Raw genomic sequence first — 20,563 nt, 5'->3', positions numbered from 1 at the left:
GTTGACACTCTGTATATTCCCATTGCACAGGCTCTCATTGTACATGGGCTGTTCTTTTTTACTTTAATACAATTCAATACTTTACGTGCTTCAAAAAAATGATGGTGATGGAAAGAGAAATTTTATTAAAGATAATCTTGCCATTGGTGACAACATCCACATATTATACTGTGCTTCTGTACCCTTCATGCATGTAGAACTGGTTGCATGCTTATTGGAAAGCATTTTGAGGGTTGCTACTTTTCAGCTAAGGAACAATATCTGGTAGATTTCTGTAATTAATTTTCACAAGTATTATTCATTAATAATGATTTCTGTTATTGATCAAAAAAAAAAAAAATCTGGTAGAGAAACTTAAGAACTTAAGATTTCTCATGCATCAGGGTTGGAGAGAAGTGGTGTCTGTGTTCATTGTTCTTTAATGTGTTAAACTTACAAAATGTTAATTCATCCACCTCAGAGTCAACATGGTCACTTATGACACTCTTTTGTTAATTTTCAAGGGTAACATCAGACGTTATTTAATGAAAGCTTTCCATTTTTAATTTGTTGATGCTCTCCTTCTCTCCTCTTCCCCTCCCTCTCAGTTACTCTTTATCCAAGAAGATATATACTTCATTTACATGAATTTAGTCAAATTCCTGCTAGTGTTTTCTGTTATATGTTAATTAACTAGATTACGAAATCACTGGCCAATTGTTTTATTTTCTAGAGTTATCCATTTTATACTATCATGTTAACATTTATTAAGTTCTTATTAATGTGATTATTCTTGCAGGTTTTAGCTTTGCCTCTGCCACATAGACCTTTATTTCCAGGTTTCTACATGCCAATATATGTGAAGGTATGACATCTTATTATTTCCTTGCTTCTTGAATTCCCTTTCTAGTCACCAGATTTCCCATAGGAACAATTACAAAGGCATTTGTCAGTTGTCACTAAGTTTTTGCACTCGTGTTATACATTGGCATAAGCCATATTTTTTTTTTCTTCTTTGATGAATTGGTATAAGCCATCTTTTGTTCAACTTAAACACAGGATTGCCAAAGGATAACAATATAGTACATTAGGTAAACCACAAAGAAAGAGGGTTGTTGCAGGTTCCAGAGGACAGATGAGAATGGCTTTTCTGGAGGACAAGATAGAAGGACTAGGGATCTGTTGAAAGTTTGTCATTTCTGAGGTGCTACTGGAAAGTCAAAGCCATTGGATCTTGGGAGAGCTCCTGAGTTTGTGACAAGGAATACATGATCTTGGGAGGGAAGGACTGCATTTTTTTCCCTGTTTAGTTGTGTTAGATTTGTTATTTTGGCAATTCTTTTGGACTAATAAATAAAATTACATATTTCTAGTACTCAAAATGGAATAATACCTTCCTTAGTAAGAAATAAAAAAAACACCTTAGTACTTCCCTCTTTCTTTTCTCCAATTCAAGGTACTGGAGCTAGCCTTTCAAAGGTTGGCACATCCTCAAGATCAAGCTTTTCTTTTTGGCCTTCAGGATAGAGTTCAAGACTGGACAAATAGTAGAAATGTTTTGGTTGATGAACAATGAATATATTATATATCAAAAGAAATGATCAACTAATAAAATTGACTTTTGACCCTTTGGTCCTAGCAGTTAAAACATCAGATGCTTGGTCTCGGCTTCTATGTTCAGAATCTTCAGATAATACAGGATGAACCATCAATGGCCTCTTAAAACAGAAGGTGAAAGAGGCCAATCCAAGATCTCTCAAATCTCACCCCAAGTGCACTACACAGTATCTTTTCCCATTGCCTCTTTGGCTTTAGATTCCAAAGTTCCATCACTGTATATGTGGTGTCTGATCTTCTAAGAGCTAATGTGTTTTCAAATTTCAATTCCTGTAAGGACTGCTATAGTCTTTGTTCAGTAAATTCTGGCAATAACTGAGTCATGTCCACCTTTGCCCCTTTTTTTATTGGTAATTGTGAATAATGATATATTATTGATAGGGAAAAGTTGAAATAGCTCATTATTGGATTAATAATTGAACTTTAAATACACAAAATTAATGATTATTTTATTCAACTGTGGTAATTGTGAATATTCTTATATTAGTGATAAGGGAAAACTTGAATAACTCAATTACTCAATTACTAATTTATTTTTAAATTCACAAAATTGATGATTATTTTTTACAACTGTGTTTTCTCGTCTGGGGTAGGGGCCATGACCTTCTTTTTCTCTTATGACTGACAGCAAATTGGAGTTGATGACATCAAATTCTCAGATAATTATATTTCAATTTTCCTCCTTTGATTTCTAAGTACACTTTTTTTTGTGGAGTTTATGGTCTGATTTGTCCAATGTTCATTTACATATGATTGCATAATGGGTCTTTGACTTATGTTTATTTGCGAACTGAACTAGGTTTTATCTTTTTCATGTACATAGAAAATTGCAGTCTTGTGATTGTTGTTTTCTAATACTTAATTACAATCAATAATACAAACCGTACTTTTAGGTTTCTTAAATGATGTTTCTTTGTTTTACTGTGTAAAACTGCAATTGGTATCTATTTTTTTTTGTTGTTCCTAATGACACTCTACAAAAGACATAATTCAATTACATGGTCATATTTGACCCCCAAAAAAGATAATACTTGCTCATAGAAAAGTTTGAGGTTTTCCTGCAGGATCCCAAACTATTAGCAGCTTTAGTGGAAAATCGTAAACGACAGGCCCCATATGCGGGTGCTTTTCTGCTTAAAGATGAACCAGGGTCAGATTCTAGTCTTTCATCTGGTTCAGAAACAGAGAAGAATATATATGATCTCAAAGGAAAAGAATTGTTCAGTCGTCTTCATGAAGTTGGCACCTTGGCACAGGTATCTCCTACTAAACTTCTAGTGATCTCTTGCATTGACTTGGTCAAAGAACTTTTTGTGTGACACTTTCAAAGTGGTGAACCTCTCTAACAGTTCCTTTTTTTTGTTTTTTGAATTTGACAAGCCAGATAACTAGTATCCAAGGGGATCAGGTAGTTCTTATTGGTCATAGGCGACTGCAGATAACTGAGATGGTAAGTTGTATCTAAGTGTACAGACCTATTAAATTTTTCTCAAAGTCTTCATGGGACAGTTTTCATGAGATACCTGATTTTGTGTTCTGTTGAGTATATCTGATACTTGTGAAAGTATTGCAGTACCCTCAAATTTTTTGAAGTTATAAAGGCTTAGTATTTTGCAAGAATTTGGACATATTTATAAAGAAAGTGACTGATATGAATTATATGATATAGCAAAAAAGATAAAGGTGTACATGAGACGATGTAGAGAAATGCACAAAATATGAAAAAATGGACAATCTACTTGAAATAAAAACTATTCAGACTCATGCTGTCACCATTAGAAAAACACCGTTTCAATTCCAATTTAGCTAGTGTATCTGAAGTAGCAGCCAACTCTCTCTCTCTCTCTCTCTGAAGTAGCATTTGAATCTTGCAGTATCAATCTAACCTGCACATTCAACAAACCCAGGATCACGCGAGTGACACCACCCATCACTCTTGTATACAACCGACGTCCATGTTTTGAAAATTAATTATGTACTGAGAACATGCACTGAGAATGTCAGAATCGGTTATAGTGGCAGCTGGCCATTTGTTATATAGGCCATTCACGAATGCATGAAAGCAAGAAGAATCATTGAGATTTTCCCTCTCTCTCTCTCGTCTTCTTCCTCTCATCCATTTCAGGAGGGCGAGCTTCCTCGAAACAGCTCACCAGTGAACATACCATAGCGGGGCTTACCAATTGGTATCAGAGCCTTGCCTCAATGCCAACCACTAGAGCTTCGTTTGCTGAAGAACAGATTGACCGGGTAGAAGGAGAAGTTCGACAGACTACCAATGAACTGAGAGAAATCAAAGAAACTCTCTCAGCACTGGTTGGCCAGTTGGAACGAATGTCATCAGCTCCCAAATCCACGGAGGTTGAAGGATCCAGCAGCAGCGGCGTTCGGTGAGGAGGGGCATTTCTAGTCAAGGCTGCCAAAATCGACTTTCCTCTTTATTCAGGTGATGATCCCATTCCTCGGATTTACCGGGTAGAACGTTACTTTGAGTTCCATGAGACCCCGGCAGATCAGAGGGTCTCCATTGCTGCCATACATATGGATGGTGAAGCTATCATGTGGTCCCAGTGGTACCGTAAGACCCACCCTCAGACCACCTAGTTGGACCTTACCTAAGCCCTACGTGTGAGGTTCGGTCCCTCTGGACATGAAAACTTCAATGAGACTCTCTCTCGGGTGAGACAGACAGGGACGGTGAGGGAATATCAAAATGAATTCAAACGGTTGTCCACTCGGGTTTAGGGCTGGCCGGAGGCTGCCTTGGTAGGGTGCTTTATAGGGGGACTAAGAGAAGACATTTGAATAGAGGTGAATACCATGCAACCGACTACCCTGATGGTGGCAGTAGGGTTGGCCAAACTTCAGGAGGAGATATTGGACCGACTTAAGAAGTTGGGTAGACCTAACGGGCCTCAAGTGGGCCTGATTCAGAAGGGACCTCATTCTAAGGCTGAACCGAGACCTAGGCCTCTACTTCCAACCCCTGTTACCCCCAAACCGGTACCCTTACCTGCTCTGCCGAACAGAAGAGCTGGAGCAATGACGCTTCCTTACTGGAAGCTATCTTGGACGGAGATGCAGGCCTATAGGGAGAGGGGTCTCTGTTACAATTGCGACGAAAAATTCGTCCCAGGCCACAAATGCAAGGCCCAGCAGGTATATCTTCTACAAGTAGAAGGAGAGGATGACTATGAGACCCAAACCGGTGACCCGGAGGTCCACCAAATGGAGGTGATTCTGGAAGTAGAGTACTGCGTCATATCCCTTCAGGCTCTAGCCAGATATTAGGCCCCGAGGACCATGCAAGTGCAAGGTTTGATCTCAAGGAAGAGAGTGGCTGTCTTGATTGACAGTGGCAGCTCTCTAAATTTTGTTACACCACGACTGGCCAGGCAACTGGGGTTGGTGATAGAACCTGTCTCCCCGTTTGCAGTTAATGTCGCCAACGGCCACCAAATCTCTTGTGATGGCAAGTGCAAGTCTGTAGAATTGAAGATTCAGGGGTACAAATTTCATGTGGATTTACACCCGTTAGAATTCACGGGGGCAGACATTGTCTTGGGGCATACAACAGCTTCAGTTGCTAGGCCCGGTGGTATGTAATTGGGCCAACTTGACCATGCAATTTAATTATGAAGGGAACTCCTACATGTTAAAAGGGAATAGGGCCCAATCCATATCTGCTGACAACTTAGAGGTGGTTCTCAAGACTTGTCAACAAGAGTCCATCCCATATTTGATGAGCATGGGCTCTATACCAACTGGGCCCATTCCACTCACAGAAAACACTAGCCTCACCCCAAGCCAAGCCTAACAGCTCCAACTTCTGCTTCAGTCCTACTCCGAGATTTTCCAAGAACCCACCTCATTACCACCCACCCGGGACCATGACCACTGGATTCCTATCCAGCCCGGAGCCCCACCCGCTAATGTCAGACCCTACTGCTACCCCCATTATCAAAAGGTAGAGGTGGAATGTATGGTGACAGAGCTGTTAGACAAAGGATTTATCAGGCCCAGCAGCAGTCCCTTTTCCTCCTCAGTCATTTTGGTAAGAAAGAAGGATGGGAGCTGGAGATTCTGTGTGGACTATAGAGCCTTGAACCACATCACGATCAAGGACAGGTACCCCATACCCTTGATCGAGGAGCTATTTGATGAGTTGGGCTGAGCTAAATACTTCTCTAAGATGGACTTGCGATCAGGTTACCACCAGATCCGGGTCCACCTTGAAGACATTCATAAAACAGCTTTCAGGACCTTAGACGAACATTTTGAGTTCTTAGTGATGCCCTTTGGGCTGACCAATGCCCCCTCTTCGTTCCAGAGACTCATGAACGAGATTTTCAAGCCTTATCTGCACCTATTTGTCCTAGTGTTCTTCGATGACATACTTGTCTACAGTTCCATCTGGGCCTCCCATTTGGAGCATTTACAATGTGTATTAAACCTTCTTCGACAACATCAGTTGTTCGCCAAACCTTCAAAATGCTCGTTTGGGCATTCCCAGACCAGCTACTTGGGGCATATTATTTTTGGAGGACAAGTTTACACAGACCCAGAGAAGATTAGTTGCATGATCTCTTGGGCCCGACCCAGCTCCCCACGGGCTCTCAGGGGGTTCCTTGGACTGACGGGTTATTACCGCCGGTTCATTAGAGGATATGGGGTTCTTGCCGCTCCCCTCACGTGGCTGCTGAAGAAACACTCATTTGTGTGGGACCAACAAGCAGAAGAAGCATTTCAGGTCCTCAAGGAAGTAGTAACCACTCCACCTACGCTGGCTCTTCCAAATTTCGATTTGGAGTTTGTAGTAGAGGCCGATGCCTCAGGTAAGGGAATTGGGGCTGTGTTGATGCAGCAAGGCAGGCCCTTAGCCTACTTCAGCAAGGCTCTTTCATCACAGGCCCAAGCTAAGTCCACTTATGAGAAGGAGCTCACGGCCATTGCTTTGGCGGTTCAAAGATGGAGGGCCTATCTATTGGGCCGTAGGTTTACTATCAGGACGGATCGCCGCAGCATTAAACACTTGTTGGAGCAGCGAGTTTTGGGCCCAAATCAGCATAAATGGGCCTACAAGTTAATGGGGTTTGACTTTGCAATCGAATACAAATCTGGGGCTTCTAATGCAGTAGCCGATGCACTCTCTAGAGCTGGTGAGTTTACTTTGATGGGCCTGTCATAGCTGACTTATCCATTGTCTTCCCAATTGAAACAGGAAGCCCAGGATGACCCCCACTTAGCCCAAATTCGGGCCCAGATCCTTGAGGATGCGGCCCAGGTCCCAGGTTGCACAGTCCAGAACGGCATACTCTTCTACAAGGGTCGATGGTGGTTTCTGGGGAATCCAAGCATCACCAGGAGATGCCTCAACTCTTCCATAATTCGGCCCAAGGGGGACACTCGGGAGCTCTCCGCACCTATAAACGCCTGGCAGCCCACTATTATTGGAAGGGTATGAAAAGGATGGTGCAAGAATTTGTGGCCCGTTGTACTATTTGCCAGCAGCAGAAGTATAGCGCACAGACTCCGGTGGGGTTGTTGCAACCTCTACCAATTCCGGAAGGGGTATGGGAAGAAGTCACTATGGACTTTATAACTGGGCTGCCCACGTCTCAGGGAAAATCAATGGTGTTGGTGGTGGTGGACCGACTAAGTAAATATGCTCACTTCATCAGTCTTTCCTGCCCCTATCCAGCAACTACAGTGGCCCAGGCCTATATTCGGGAGGTAGCCAAACTGCACGGGACACCACAGTCCATATTAACTGATCAGTATCCCCTTTTCATGAGTGCCTTCTGGAAGGCTTATTTCACAGCTCAAGGGGTTCAGATGTTGCATTCTACCAGCTACCATCCGCAGATAGGTGGACAATCAGTTGCTTGGAGACATACCTGCGGTGTTTTGTGGGTGATAAGCCCAAACAGTGGGTCCAGTGGCTGCCCTGGGCAGAATATTGGTATAACACCACGTTCCAAGTTTCAGTTGGAACGACGCCCTTTAAAGTGCTACACGGCTATGAACCTCCTTCCATTCTGCCGTATGAGCCAGGTACTTCGTCGGTTGCCAAGGTAGAAACACAGTTACAAGCAAGGGATAATACTATCAAACTCCTCAAATTCCACTTGCAACAGGCCCAACAACAAATGAAGTTAGCCTATGACAAGAAGCATCGAGAATTAGAGTTCTCAGTTGTAAGGTTTAAAATGTCGATGTCGATGGAAATGTCGCTTACCAAAATATAGGATATATGTCGGAAATGTTGAGGGGAAATATTGTAAAAATTAGAGACATTGTGGAAATATTATGAAATATGTGGAAATATGCAAAGATATTTTGTAAAATGATAAAAGAAGCATTAATACATCTTTATAGACTATTATATTATTCCCAACCATTATATAAAGCTAAGAAACTAAGATCAATAACAAATTAGTAAATGATGATTTACTGATTTATTATGCATTTTGATGTTTTTACAAGATTATCTGATATTTTCTTTTCTTATTTTTAATTCTGATTTATTATAAATTCTAATATATTTATTTCACAGTAGTAAATAGAAATGCATTTATTCTGATTTTTTAAATATTAAAGTTATAATACATTGTGCTTTATTATAAATTTAATAAACTGATTTTCCTTTTTGTAGTATTAAGATTATGATAAATTCTGATTTCTTATAAAATTTAATGAATTTATTATGATTTTTTATATTAAGTGTAGAATATGATTTATTATAAAATTTAATAAACATTTTCTGATTTTAATAAAATACTAACTAGTTAATATTTTATTACTTGAAAAATATTTTATGTTTTATATTATAAAGTAATTAATTTGTTCTTTTTTTTATATTCTGTTAATTATTTTTTATAAATATTTTATTTGAAATATTAAATTGAAATTATTAATGGAATAATTTATATTAATATAATATACTAATATATTATATTATTAATGTACATTAGTCGACATCCTGTCGACATAATAGGAAAAACCGTATTTTTTTTGGTTATTTGGGCTGATTTGGTCGACATTTCCGAAATATAGGAAATGTTGACCGAAATAATGTATTTTTATATTACCATCCATTTTCGTGTTGGTGAGCCTCGACATTGACATATGTCGGGCGACATTAGCGACATTTGGCGACATTTGAAACCATGCTTAGTTGGGGATTGGGTTTAGACCTCCCTGGTGAGGAGGGCATCCCATAAGCTATCTCCTAGGTATTTCGGCCCATTTCAGGTGGCAGAACGAATTGGGCTTGTGGCCTACTGTCTCCACTTGCTTGCTGGGTGCCAGCTGCACCCCGTCTTCCATGTCAGCCTTCTGAAGCCATGCCTGGCTTCCACCGGTGTCACCAGTCCCAGCCATCCACAATTCACAGAGGAAGGGAAAGTGGTGTTTGAGCCTCTACTGATCAGAGATCTACGTTGGGTTCGCAAGGACAGTAAGGTCTTTAAACAGGCCCTAGTTGTGTGGCGTGGACTACCTCAGGAAGATGCCACGTGGGAGGACTATGACCAACTGCAACACCAGTTCCCTACACTCGACCTTGAGGACAAGGTCATTCTTGAAGGAGACAGGAATGTTAGGCCCAGTGGAGGAGAAGACCCGAGCGGTGCAGGTCAGGCCCATCAGGCCCAGGCGCCAGTCCAGAATAAACCCAGGATCACGCGAGTGACACCATCCATCACTCTCGTATACAACCGACGTCCATGTTTTGAAAATTAATCATGTACCGAGAACATGCACTGAGAATGTCAGAATCGGTTATAGTGGCAGTTGGCCATTTGTTATATAGGCCATTCGCGAATGCATGAAAGCAAGAAGAATCATTGAGATTTTCCCTCTCTCTCTCTCTCTCTCTCTCTGTTCTCTCTCTCTCTCGTCTTCTTCCTCTCATCCATTTCAGGAGGGTGAGCTCCCTCGAAACAGCTCACCAGTGAACATACCATAGCAGGGCTTACCAAATGACTTGTGGAGGAATTGGTTAATAATAGCTAACACTTCAACAAACAAGAATAGAATTTTATCAGAATGGGTTCCTCCTTTGGAAGACATCATCAAGTTGGATTCTGATGGAAGCAGCCAAGGTAACCCCGGGCCTTCAGGTATAGGGAGTGTCCTGAGAAATAAGGACAGCAACATAATCTCCTTATTCTCAGGGCTGGTGGGAGTGGGGTACTCCACAAGGGCAGAAATCCTTGCTGCAGTACAAGGAATTCAGATTGCTAACCAACTTGGGGTGGAGCATCTCCTAGTTGAAGGGGACTCTCAGGAGGTAACGGGGTGGCTTCTAAACCCGGATACTACCATTTGGGGCTACAAAGATCTCATCAAAAAAGTAAAGTGGTTAACCAGCAATATGAGAGTTGAGGTAAAATGGGTTAGCAGGTCTGCTAATTCTATGGCTGATTCTTTAGCCAAACAGGGGGTTTCCAGGGAAGATCTTTTTTGTGCTACTTTGTAAGTTATTAGTAATCTGGAAACTTGTACTTAACTAGCCTGGAGAGGTTGCCACTCGTGCCTCTCCTTGGGGATTTTGTACTATTGTCTATTGCTGATTAATAAATTTATTTCAATTATCAAAAAAAAAAGAGAAAATTCCTACTCCTTCAACAGCTACCAAAAATAACCATTGAGAAGAAGAAAGAATCCATTCTCTCTTCTTGGGGGCCATAGAGTCAGATTCCTGCAACTCTTTTAACAAGTGCAAGGTGAGCTGATTACAGAAAAAAAAGGAGAAAAAAATGGCTGAAAAGAGGAGAGAAGCTTAAAAGTGAAACTGGATGAGTACAAAAATAACTAGAATTAAGCTGACGAAAAAAGACTAGAATTAAACAATCAATAGTGCATAGTCAAATCTGAAATAGGAAAAAAAAGAGGATAAACTAAAATTTGGACCTGTGATATCAGGTTAGCAGGACCAATCAATTTCTTCTGACTTCTGAGTCTTCTGACACAACCCAGTAATAGAAATTGGGTGGAAGAACAATGCCAAACAGAGAAGACCAGGTTAATGAAAGATGACAAGAGCAAAAACAACTACAGTAGAGTGAAGAATGGACGATTAATGTAACTAACAGATCTGAAGGCTTTACCTCTCTGAAATGGGAGAGATGCTTTATATTAAGACTACAAAACTTGACTTTGCCTTGTCCTAACTATATGGGGTTAGCTGCATTAATTCTGTTCTACCATTCCACTCTGTTCAGTGCCCATCTCCATTGTTAAATTATGTGCCCTTAAATCATTTCTCACTACTTCAATGACCTTGCCCTTCTTCTAGACCCTTCAACTTGCAATAGATCACTTCTCAGCCTTTTACAAGATTTGATGTTTATTGTCCCCTTACTGAAAAGTTCCCAGGACTAAGAACTTTTGACTCTTTTATGCAGGTTAGCGAGGATCCCCTTACGGTTAAAGTTGATCATCTTAAGGTGTGCTATCCCTGTCTCAAAATTTTCTCTTTATTTGGCATAAGAACTTAGATATTTTTTTTTGGAGTTCCTTATGAGTTGTTCAAAAGATTTCTCATTTGCATATCTACTTCTCACATCAGGTTGTTATCTCTGTTGCAGGATAAACCTTATAATAAGGATGATGATGTTATTAAAGCCACATCTTTTGAAGTTATAGCAACCCTAAGGGATGTTCTTAAGACAAGTTCCTTATGGAGGGATCATGTCCAGACATATACCCAGGTTTGTCCCTATTTTTATGTATTTTGGTTTTTAGTTAAACTCTTTGTAAATGTTGCATGCATTTGAATTTTGTTACCTAGTAGGATTCATTACCATTTTGCTCTCGTATACTAGGTTGGGCTCTGGAGGCTTTTGAATTTACTGAATCTGTAGATGTGCATATCTCATATTTCTAATAGTAGAAATTACCCTCATTGATCACTTGTCTGCTTCACTTGGGATTCTATTCCTTGCATTCATTTGCTTCTCATCCTCCTACTCTAATGGAACTGTTGAATTCTATTGGATGTGAACATCAATTCATTGTTGAATTCTATCTGTTTAATAATTCTACTGCCAGTTAAATGATGGAAGAAGAAGAAAGAAGAAAGGGAAAAGGAAGAAAGATGAGGGAGGAAAGAAATTAGGGAAAGATTGGGTAAGTCATGCCAACATATTGTTCTTTATTTAATTAAGTCATAGGGATGATTTAAATTCTCAAAGAACCATTCAACCTAAAAGCTTAAGCTATTAGGTGAGGTCCTTGAATATGTTGATATTCTCTAACACGCCCCCTTACACGAAAGCCTATTGGACTTGAAGCGTGAACAAACACAGGCCCACCCATACCTTGTGTTGAAACTTATTTAATTATAATGGGGGTAACGGGGATCGAACACTAGACCACTTGGTCAAAATGGCTCTGATACCATCTCAAAGAACCATTCCACCTAAAAGCTTAAGCTATTAGGTGAGGTCCTTGAATATGTTGATATTCTCTAACATAAATAAATACTCTAAATATTACTTTTAATGAAAGTAAATAAACATAAACCTTCTGAACTGAATTGATCTAATTTCCTTGCAACTCAATAAAAATTCATATGAAAGGTTAGCTGGTTAGGTGTATAAGGTGATAATCCAAGGAAGTAAATAAATGGTTATGATGCCTAGTTTTTCAGCATTAATCTTAACGAAGACAAATTAACACAAATATACTGAACTGAACAAACCAAATTATCCTTGCAAGTAAATAATAAATTATATCAATTATTAGGTTTATGAAGTGGTGAGGTTCCCCAAGGTATTATTATCAAGGTGTCATCATGAGATTCTAAAGTGGTGCTGGGCTGGCTTAGAAATGATAACCTGGTTACATGGCATTTCTGAACAATTATGAGGGAAGTAAGAGCTTGGGGAAAGGACATTATCAAGGGATTCCAGGGGGTGCCTAGAGCTGCTAACAAAATTGTAGGCACCTTAGCAAAGCAGGGGGTGAACAGATGGCTGCTCTTTTGGGGGGGGGGGGTACAAAGGGCTTTTTAATGTAAATGTAAACAGTTAAAGAAAGTTTTTTTCCCCCTGCTTTGGGGTGCTGGGCACTGTTTTGTATATACCCATTCTTTTTCTCACAACAATAAAATTCAACATGCTATCCATAAAAAAAAAGTTTTCCAAGGTATTAAACTAATGCTTATTATTTCTCACTTGTCAAGTAGGAAGAGTCATCCTTGTAAAGGAACTTCTGCCGGTATATTAGACTTCTTTTGATTGTTATGTACTTGAAATCTTGGCATCAGTTGTTGATACAATTGGAAAAAAAAAAGATTGACTTCATAAGAAATCTTTTTTTTTTAATAATTGGGAGGGGTGGATTTCAATTGATGAAATGGGAGTTAGTGCACAAACACAACAAGTTAGGAGGTTTAGGTTTTAGAAGAACTGGAGTAAATGAAGTATGAACAAAGCTCTATTGGGAGATTTCTTTGGAGATATTAGAAAGAAAAAAGAGGCCTAATGAAAAAGGGTTGTCGCATGCAAGTATTGAATTGTTTGCTTTAAGAGGTTTCTGTAATGATTCATGGAGAGTGGGAGAGAGAGAGAGAGAGAAAGAGAAGGAAAAAGAGAGGTACGATTGAGAGAAAAAAGATGCTACTGGCTGTCGCCAGTTTTCTATTTATATTAACTCAATAAAAGAATATAAATTACAAGTATGCCCCTGGAGGCACACCCTAGAACCAAAATAATAAGAAAAAAAGACAAGTAACAGACTGACTGTACCCTAAGAAGTCAGCCTACTAACAACAGCTATAAAGTAACAATTAAATAAGCCTTGCAACACTCCCCCTCAAGTTGGGCTGAATATGTCTATCATGCCCTGCTTGTCACATAACTCATTGTGCCGCGAGTATGGAAGCCTCTTTGTGAGGACATCAACAAGTTGTTCCTTGGAGTTGACATAAGGGATTTAAATTTCCCTTTTTTCCAATTTTTCCCTTATGAAGTGTTTGTCCACCTCAATGTGCTTGGTCCTCTCATGTAGGATAGGGTTGCTGGCAATGTTTATTGCAACCTTGTTGTCACAGTAGAGGGACATAGGACTATGAACAAGAATTCCAAGCTCCATGTGCCATAGCTCTATATTCAGCTTCAGCGCTTGACCTTGCTACCACACTTTGTTTCTTGCTTTTCCAGGTCACCAGATTTTCTCCCACAAATGTGCAATACCCACTAGTGGACTTTCTGTCATCCACAACTCTTGCCCAATCAGCATCTGTAAAGACTTCCACCTTTAGGTGATTGTGTTTACTGAATGGTAGGCCTGTTCTGGGATATTTCTTCAAGTATCTAAGAACTCTCTCTGCTGCCTCCATGTGTGGATTCTTAGGAGGGTGCATGAATTGGCTTAGGACCCCAACGGAATAGGCAATGTCTGGACGGGTCATGGACAAATAAATTAGCTTTCCCACTAACCTTTGGAACTGTTTCACATCTTTCAGAGGTTCACCAACACAGTCACCTAACTTGTGGTCCGCATCCATAGGAGTATCTGCCGGTTTTGCACCTAATTTGCCTGTATCCTGTAATAGATCAAGGGTGTATTTCCTTTGAGAGACAAAGATACCCTTCTGAGCGGGCAACTTCAATCCCAAGGAAATACTTCAGGAGGCGTAGATCTTTCACTTGAAATTTAGATGCAAGGAATTGTTTCAAGTTCTGTATCTCTGAGTTCCAACTCCCTGTAATGATGATATCATCCACATACACTATCAATACAACAACCTGTTCCTGACATCTCTTCACAAAGAGTGTATGATCAGATTGACATTGTTTGAAGCCCATCTGTTGAACTGCCATGTGAAACTTACTGAACCAGGCTTTGGGAGACTGTTTTAAGCCATAGAGAGACCTTCGCAGCTTGCACACCTTATTTTCACTTCCTTTGGCACAAAATCCAGGGGGTTGAACCATGTATACTTCCTCCTCTAAGTCACCATTCAGAAAATAATTCTTTATGTCTAGTTGATGCAATTCCCAATCAAGATTAGTAGCTAAGGACAGGAGAACCCTAATTGAATTCATCTTAGCTACTGGAGCAAAAGTCTCATCATAGTCAACCCCGTATACTTGTGTGTACCCTTTGGCTACTAATCTTGCTTTGTACCTTTCAACTGTTCCGTCTGCCTTGTGCTTAACCGTGAACACCCATTTACACCCCACGGGGTCTTTCCCCTTTGGAAGATCCACCAATTCCCAAGTTTGATTTTTGTGAAGAGCGTTAATCTCCTCCTTCATGGCATCTGTCCTTTCAGGGCATTTTAAGGCTTCTGCAACATTTTTGGGAACAGGGATACAATCAACGGCCGATAGGAAGGCTTGGTATGAGGGGGAATGTGATCATAGGAGACAAAATGGGTAATGGGGTGTTTGGTAGTGCATGACCTGACTCCCTTTCGTTGGGCAATAGGAATGTCAAGGTCATCCACAGTAGGAGTAGGGTTAGGGGGTGGACTTACCTCCTGGGAGTTTAATGGTGTCAGTTGCTCAGTGTTTGGCTGCTCCATATCTCTATCACATCGCTGATCTCTACGACGTGTAAGTTGGAAGACACGGAAGGGAGCAAGGTCCGAAATAGAAGGAAGAGATACCTGAACCTACTTCTCCTCTTCCACACTACTACTCTCCCCCTGAGGAGAAGCAGGGAAGAATGGCTCCGACTCACAGAAGGACACATCCATAGACACAAAAAACTTATGACTAACTGGATCAAAACACCGATACTCTTTTTGAGAGGAGGGATACCCCAGAAAGACACAAGGAATGGACCGAGGGTCTAACTTACCTCGAGATGGAGACAAATCATGTACAAAGGCACGACAACTAAGACTCTCATGGGGATGGAAAATAAAGGAGATTGAGGGTACAATAATTGATGAGGGGCCATGTAGTTCAGCACTTTGGAGGTCATGCGATTGATGACATAAGCAGCTGCGAGTATCGCATCCACCCAAAACCTTTTTGGAACATTCATGTGTAACATCATTCCGCGAGTTACCTCAAGGAGGTGTCTGTTTTCCCTTTCTGCAACACCATTTTGTTGTGGTATTCTAGCGCATGAGCTCCTATGAATAGATCCGTGGGAGGCAAAGAACTCATTGAGCTCCCCATGGAAGTATTCTTTTGCATTATCGAATTGGAAGATCTGTATTTCAACATGGAATTGCGTAAATACCACCCTCTAGAAGTCTTTCACTATCTTTGGAACTTCGTCTCTACTACGCATAGGATTTACCCATGTATAGCGAGAGTAATCATCGATCAATGTGATAAAGTACTTATATCCGCCCTTAGAGATTACATTGGTAGGCCCCCATACATCAGAATACACAACATGAAAAGGAACATTTGATCTTTTATTACTTGAGTGAAAAGTTGTTCTACATTGTTTGCTTAACTGACACGTTTGACACATGAACTCTGACACTGAACATGACTTAAATAAGACTGGAAACAAAGACTTTATTATTTCGAAAGAAGCATGACCTAAACGACTATGCCACAAAAAAATTTGACTCTTATTTGACTGACTCTGTGACTCTGAGGATGACACCGAGAGACCAGCTTTGTTGTCAAGAATGTAGAGACCATCCACTAGGCTTCCTCTACCAATCGTCCTCCCAGAAGTTAGGTCCTAAAAAACACGAGTCAGCAAAAAAGGTCACACTACAGTTCAAAGAGCTTGTAATGCTACTAATTGAAAGCAAATTTATAGGAAGTTGAGGGACATGCAATACACAATTCAGGTTAAGGCCATGGGGAAGAGATATTGATCCTTGGCCTGCAATGGAGGAAAAAGAACCATCTGCAAGTCTCACTCTATCCCTCCTGACAAAAGGCTATAAGACTGAAACAAGTTCGGCTTACCGGTCATGTGGTTGGAGACCCTTGAGTCAATGATCCAAGGGGAATCCGTGGGAGTGACATGGAATGCAGAAGCCGTATTACCTGAAGTAGATGCAAAAGAAGTAGAGGGAGTACTAGTGACTGAGTTGTCCATTTGTTGCAAAGCCCTACCATAAGATTCCAGGTGCTCTCTGAAGGAATTCATTATATCTTCCTTGGGGTCAGACTTAATAGGGTGGTCCCGGGTACTACCGGCAACCTGAGTATCTTGGGTTGCCACATGTGCTATGTTCATTTTCTTCTGACCTTGACCTTGACCTTGACCTTTACCCTTCTCTTGATTCTTTGTTGCCCACTTGGGTTTCCCGTGGATGTCCCAACAAGTGTCACATGTATGTCATGAACGCCAACAATGGGTACAGAACAACTTATCTTTATCATCAGTCTTCTTAGTGTCACTTTTCTTCCCTGTGGAGTTATTATTTATTGCAGCCAAAGCAACTTGTTGCTCCCCCTCATCTGTAACCATTACATTCCGTCTACTTTCTTCTGATTGAACAGGGGAGTATACCTCGTGAACCGTAGGCAACTCTTTGCTTCCTAGGATCTGTACCCTCTACGGTTCATATGCAGGGTTCAATCCCAACAAGAAGGCAAGCACACGTTGCTGAGAGACCAGCTTCCTGTAAGCCTTAGCATCATCATCATGTTTTCACTCTATAGCTTGATAATGATCCAATTCTTTCCATATGGAGGTAAGGGCTGAATAATATGAAGACAAACTACGGTTTCCCTGTTTACATGTTGAAGATTCAGCCTATAACTGGTAAAATAGATAGTTTTGGCCTGTTCCCAGATCTCACTAGCGGTGTCTGCCCACATAAAGTTTTTCTTCACATCATGTTCCATGGCTGCGAGGAGCCAAGACATCACCATACTGTTTTCTTGGTCCCACCTATCATGTTCAGCTGTCTCACCCTTGGGTTCTTTCACCCTTCCATTAATGTAACCAGCTTTACCCCTTGCCGTTACATAGAGTTTTACGCTCTTAGCCCACTCTAGGTAGTTCAGACCGTTTAAAAGGGTAATTGGCATGGGAAAAACCATGTTTTCACCTCCCATACCTGCTGTGCTGCGGGTTGGTGTAACCCCCGATGAAGTTGATTCATAATTTGCCATCGGATACTACTGAAAAACAGTCCAAAGACCACCCAACTACTCAGCAGCCACAAACAGAATACCAACCCTCAAGGAATTTACTTCTAGGATGTGAGGAAGAGAACAAAAAACACTGCTGAAAACAACTCTGAGAAGGTTCAGTCAACACCACTAGTCATTAAACCAGCCCGGTAATCAGTTCAACACAACCAAGGCAGACATTACTATTAGTCTGACTGTAGGTCATACAGTCTAACAATTCAACATCCAAACAAATATCTATATAACTAAGGAATGAGCCCTACACATCATTGGCCAAAGAAGACTGAAACAAAGAACACACCTGTTCAGCACTTGTACGAAGGTGCTAACCTGAAATCGATTTCACAGCATCGAACAGAGGAGGAAGGGAGTCTGTACCAGCATCGCCCTTCTCCGACTAGGGTTTTCTTGGTATTACGACCAAGAAAAAACACAGGAATCAGGAATTGCCGCCAGAAAACTTCTAGGGTTTCCGCCAGTAACTTACTAGGGTTTCCCTGTCTTCCACGTCCAAAACTTTTAAAGAAGGAAACCTTGCTCAAAACAGGAGGGATTGTGGGTCTTTTACAGCCCAGAAAACCTGCTCTGATACCATGTAATGATTCATGGAGAGTGGGAGAGAGAGAGAGAGAGAAAGAGAAGGAAAAAGAGAGGTACGATTGAGAGAAAAAAGATGCTACTGGCTGCCGCCGGTTTTCTATTTATATTAACTCAATAAAAGAATAGAAATTACAAGTATGCTTCTGGCGGCACACCCTAGAACCAAATTAATAAGAAAAAAAGACAAGTAACTAACTGATAGTATCCTAAGAAGTCAGCCTACTAACAGCAGCTATAAAGTAACAATTAAATAAGCCTTACAACATTTCCTCTACTAATAGTATATTTCTATGGCTAGAAAAAATGATGTTTCATCAGTTCTTTGTTGGTTGTTCAGAACTTGAAGCAGGTAATGTCTCTAGTCTGATTCTTCATGTCACATTGGCTTAGCTCAAAAGACATTACCTTGGATCAATGTTTTGAAATAAGAAATAATTGTATGGTGTCCAATTTTCAGAACCTTTTAGACAGAAATTGAGAATGAAAGAAAACTTGAGTTATCAAAGATCTCACCTTTATCTCAGGCTGTAAGATGGTGGAAGGAATGCACCAATGGGTGCTTCTCAATGAAGTTGTTTATGATGCATTTATCAGAAATCAGGTGAAACTTCTCAGATTTGGGGTGCTTGCAGTGATCACTTCCTCCAAGAATGGATGCTTTTGCAAGATTATTGTCCATGGATATCATTTTCTGACCTCAGGTTGTTTAAAAATAGAGGATCCGGAATGTCAAGCCTATGCTTTTTATGCAATATACATGAAGAAGATACTAGGCACTTATTCATCACTTGTAGTTGTGCAGCTTTTTTGGCCTTTATTCTCTTCATTGTTTATAAAGTCACTGCTCAGCCACAGTAGTCCTTGTGAAGTTTTCTTAGTATCTTTTGCTGGAAATAAAAGTTTAAAATATTCTGGATTCAGTGCAGTGTTACCAATTTGTGGTCTGTTGGGGAATTTTCGAAGACAAGAACAGGGTGGTGGTTCTATTCTGACATCTGGAGCTTTAGGACATCCATAGATCATCATCCAGATCAAACTCATAGTTTACTCTGGATATCATTGTAGAGAATGAATAGGTGTACATTTCCTTTCCTTAGTAGTTTTTACTCAATAAAATTTTATTTCTCTTTGTTATTCAATAAAGGATTACTGTTGGAATCTACAAGAGAACCATTCAGTTTTCTTTGTCCTCTAATGGAGGACAGGATATTGATCAAGAGAAATTTTATTGCAAATAAATGAGAGAAGAGAGCTTGCTTGGCTAAGTGCAGCTAGCAAGCCTCAAAGTACAAGCATTGCCTGCCTGCCAGGTCAGGGCCACAATACGGATTATCTTTATTAACTGCCTCCTTAGCAAGAGAATCAGCAAATGTTTCTGTCAGTCCTGGGCTTCACTGAATCTGATAGTTTTCTTTTGCTTTTCAGCCCATGTAAGGATCAAGAAATTCTATTAAATAAGAAAGATAGATGAACTTTTATATTTTGAGATGCTAGTGATTGAAGTTTCATCTGTAACTTATCCTCATCTGCAATATGGTTTTACTCAAGGTTCAAAGTATCGATACGATATGTCCTGTATCAGGTGTATCATATTGTATCTTTGGGTTTCCGATACACCTATTTAAAGGTGTTTTCAGGAAACTGATGTTTTTATTTATTAAACAATATTAAAATATATCAAACTGAAATTAAAAAAAAACTAAAAAACGTGTGGGGTAAAAAGTATTGATACACCCTTGCCGGCATATCGGGGTGTATCATTACTCTAAACCTTGGTTTTACTCGGTACTTTAATGGTCGTAAGGTAGTATTTCTATTGAAATTAGTATTTGGAGTTAAAGTTTTCCTTGTCTAAGGTGCTTGCTAACTAGTATTTCGATTTTTACAAAGTTCTGTAAAGATGGAGTTGGTTCTTTTCTTTATTTCCCCGAGTCATTTTTCAGTTATGAAATGGAAGGTTTTTGGGACATTTTGGAGAGAGAACTTTGATTTAACAATTACATGTAAAGATAAATTTTGAATGGCAGAAGAAATTGCCTCATTTAGGATTAGAATTGTACATCTATATTTATGTGTTGGATAGAAGATTGCAGATTGCTTGTTACACAAACAATAAAGCAATCATGAAAAAAACAATCTATCTTACAGATGGTTGTTCTTTGATAAGGGCTTAATGTAAATAGAGCTTCAAGAGGGTTTGTAAAAGCCCTATATTAACACACTAAAAATGTTAGACGTAGGAAAATTACTTTTAATCATTACTAATTGCTCTTTTCAAATTTGTTTTT

The 20,563-nt window shown here is 40.0% G+C and overlaps 1 protein-coding gene across 2 annotated transcripts in view; it reads left to right on the top strand.

The window, feature by feature from the left end:
* The window catches only part of LOC104598789 (lon protease homolog 1, mitochondrial-like), a 49,469-nt gene that overhangs the window by 3,652 nt on the left and 25,254 nt on the right, over positions 1 to 20,563 (top strand). Inside the window, exons 2-7 of one of the 2 annotated variants that reach the window (XM_019198033.2) lie at positions 779 to 844; positions 2,661 to 2,852; positions 2,981 to 3,046; positions 11,007 to 11,048; positions 11,190 to 11,312; positions 11,653 to 11,730. In XM_019198033.2, the coding sequence (XP_019053578.1) occupies positions 779 to 844; positions 2,661 to 2,852; positions 2,981 to 3,046; positions 11,007 to 11,048; positions 11,190 to 11,312; positions 11,653 to 11,730 (567 nt within the window). The remainder of the gene's footprint in view (positions 1 to 778; positions 845 to 2,660; positions 2,853 to 2,980; positions 3,047 to 11,006; positions 11,049 to 11,189; positions 11,313 to 11,652; positions 11,731 to 20,563) is intronic. The other variant, XM_010261010.3, reaches the window with a different exon arrangement.

This window comes from Nelumbo nucifera, chromosome 3, assembly GCF_055504915.1.
Source record: "Nelumbo nucifera cultivar China Antique chromosome 3, China Antique-T2T, whole genome shotgun sequence".
NCBI lineage: Eukaryota > Viridiplantae > Streptophyta > Magnoliopsida > Proteales > Nelumbonaceae > Nelumbo > Nelumbo nucifera.
The sequence above is the reverse complement of the archived record's forward strand: the minus strand, read 5'-3'. Positions and strand labels throughout refer to the sequence as shown.